This window comes from Nematolebias whitei, chromosome 6 (assembly GCF_014905685.2).
Source record: "Nematolebias whitei isolate Nwh7 chromosome 6, NemWhi1, whole genome shotgun sequence".
In the NCBI taxonomy this organism is placed as follows: Eukaryota; Metazoa; Chordata; class Actinopteri; order Cyprinodontiformes; family Rivulidae; genus Nematolebias; species Nematolebias whitei.
Genome location: NC_056503.1, coordinates 11,808,365 through 11,811,107, shown reverse-complemented (window position 1 = coordinate 11,811,107; position 2,743 = coordinate 11,808,365). Strand labels below are relative to the sequence as shown.

Genomic DNA, 2,743 nt, shown 5'->3' with positions numbered 1-2,743 from the left:
GGCTGTATTTTCATAATAAATAAACCCGTGCAAGGTAGCCTGTCTCACAGCAAAGTCCAAAAATGTCTTTCAAGTCTGATGGATTACAGCTTGAAATTAGACACAAGTGCTGACCTTCTCCTGAAGTATCTTACGATGATCCAGTCATATTCTCATCTTGCACGCCCAAAGAACAAACACATCTGTGTCAGGGTGAGGAAGCAGCTGGCACATCTGACTTGATAGTTTGACTAAGTCGAGTCTTAAATCATCCACTGGTCCTGGTCTTGGTCTGCCCCTTCCATGTCCACCTGAAAAAATAAAATATGGCCAGATTAAACACTCATCTGCAGGGGCAGCTGTGGCTGAGTGTTTAGAGCAGTCGTCCTCCAATGGGAGAGCTGAGGGTCCGATTCCACCAGCAGTCACACGCTGACGTGTCCCTGAGCAAGACGCTGAACCTCCTCCGATGTGTGTCCCATCAGTGTATGAATGTGATGAAAGTTATGAAGTAGTAACAATTTAAAGAGTTATGTATTTACTGTGTGTCATGAACCCTCGTGTTGAAAATGACTGTACAAAGGACAAAAGCAAGCACCTCATTGATCTCGCCATCATCAGCTGACTCGTTGTAGTCATTCATCTCATCCATGTCCTGCATGTCTTCTTCATCTTCTGAGTCTTCTTCACTGTCTTCTTCATCTTCATCGTCTTCTTCTTCCTCCTCTTCATAGCCTGCCTGGACTCGTCAAATACAGACAAAAAGAAACATTTAAAACAGCTCACAGACATGTCACGAATTCTGTCAAATATTCATGATTTTACCTCAAAAATGGGTTTACCGATGGGCATCAGGTTGTTGTCTTTCTCAGCGATGCTCTGCAGCTGAAACACAACAAAGATACAATTTGAAGGTCTAACATTCAGTGAAATAATAAGTAAAATCATCATATCCTTAGAAGAGACAGCTTTATAGCTTTTTGCTCTGATCTGGTAAATGATGTTATGCACGACCTCATCACGAGATGTGTTATGACTCAGAGAATGTGTCAAGGAAAAAATAAAATACAGCCAGATTAAACACTCATTTGCAGGGACAGCAGTGGCTGAGTGTTTAGAGCAGTCGTCCTCCTATGGGAGAGCTGAGGGTCCGATTCCACCAGCAGTCACACGCTGACGTGTCCCTGGGACACCACCACAGCAAATTCAGAATAATACCTGTCAAACTGACTGAGCTGGAGCAAGTTTTCACTGCCTGAAGTTAATTAGCTGTGGTGACAATCTTGAATTAGTTTTAGACGTACAACCAATGATTATTTTCAGAAAATGGAACTAAAACGTGTCCGCTAGTTCATGAGATATTTGGCTAACGCTACAGACGCACAGATAAAAACATGATCTCTCGCCTTCAGCAGCGGGCGATAACAACAGAGTTAAACATGAAGTTCACTTGATGAAGTGAGGAAGCCACGGTGCAGAGGACGAGGACTGACCCAGGCTTGGTGCTGCTGCTCCTGCTGCTGCAGCTCCGGCTCGTCCACACACGGTCGGTCCAGATTGAACCACAGCGACTCGGTTATCCGCGGGAGCAAAGAGGGAAACAGCGTGGACATGGCTACAGACCCACACACGACGCTTTACACATCACACACTGAGCAAATGTGGGAGGAAATCAGCGAGCTAACGCTTAAAATATCTCCATGACCATGAAACAGAAGTCAACTCTCGGTGTAAACACAAACACCAAAAGGAGGAACACAAAAACTGATCGATATTTAAAAAGTCAAAGCCTTTCTAAAATAATATTTTGCTTTTAAATCGTATCTAAATAAAAGTTATTAAAGTATAATCAAATATTAAACTAGCAATGTTTATTTAGTTTAACATGTCTCTGCCTCCAAGTCTCTCGCTGTAATTTGAAAACGGTTCAAATTTACCCGGAAGTAGAAAGTGCTCGTCTATAAAGAGTCCCCTCCGAAGGTTCCGCTCGGGAAATATGTTCATTCAACCCTTATACCTGTACAGGTTAGTCAAGTTTTTGTAGACGTCTGGACTGATTACGATATTTTTGGCGTTTAAAAAAAAGAAAGTGTTAATTTATTATTCTCATTTATTTATTTAATTCTTTATTTCTTTATTTTATTATTTTCATTTATGATTCTACGATTATATTGCGTTTAAAAAATGGGTTTATTGTTTATTTATTACATTAAGGGATTTTTTATGTGCTTGTCTCTTATATACAAAACAATAAATTGTTCTTTTGACCAAATTTAGTTTTTGTAAGAACTTTTTGTTAATCTGAAAAACAAAACTTTATTTTTTTGTTAAAGTTTATTTTATTAGGAGTATTTTTTATTATCTTTAATCTCCTCACCCCAAATCACTTACATGTTCTCCCTCAAATCTAGTCAGTGCTTTGTGTTAATTTTATTAACATCAATCAATCAATCGATCGATCAATCAATCAATTAAACAGTAAACCATATGAATATTAGTCAGATGGACGTTGGTTGCAACCTGAAGGCCCGATTCTTCTTCGTAGACTATTTTCCTCAAACATTTGTAGACGGTGGAGGAAAATATGATACTGTAGCAGTGAAAAAAATAATCTACTTTCTCTCACTTAGGATTTTACAAGACAACATAAAAAATGAGCTGGTGTTTACCAGGTTTAAAAATTGTTCAGATTCAGATTGTTCTTCTTCGAACAGGAAGTTGTATTTTGTTACATGGTTATGACATACTTTTGTAAAAAAAAAAA

At 38.9% G+C, this 2,743-nt stretch overlaps 1 protein-coding gene across 1 annotated transcript; it reads right to left on the bottom strand.

Annotated features, from left to right (window-relative positions):
• Positions 1-120: 120 nt before the first annotated feature.
• On the bottom strand, positions 121-1,646 carry anapc15 (anaphase promoting complex subunit 15). Its single transcript, XM_037678039.1, has 4 exons — positions 1,473-1,646; positions 805-864; positions 578-718; positions 121-290 (listed from the first exon to the last, which is right to left on the bottom strand). Exons 1-4 carry the CDS (start codon positions 1,590-1,592, stop codon positions 243-245), a joined length of 369 nt encoding a protein of 122 aa, XP_037533967.1. The 5' UTR covers positions 1,593-1,646; the 3' UTR covers positions 121-242.
• Positions 1,647-2,743: the final 1,097 nt, after the last annotated feature.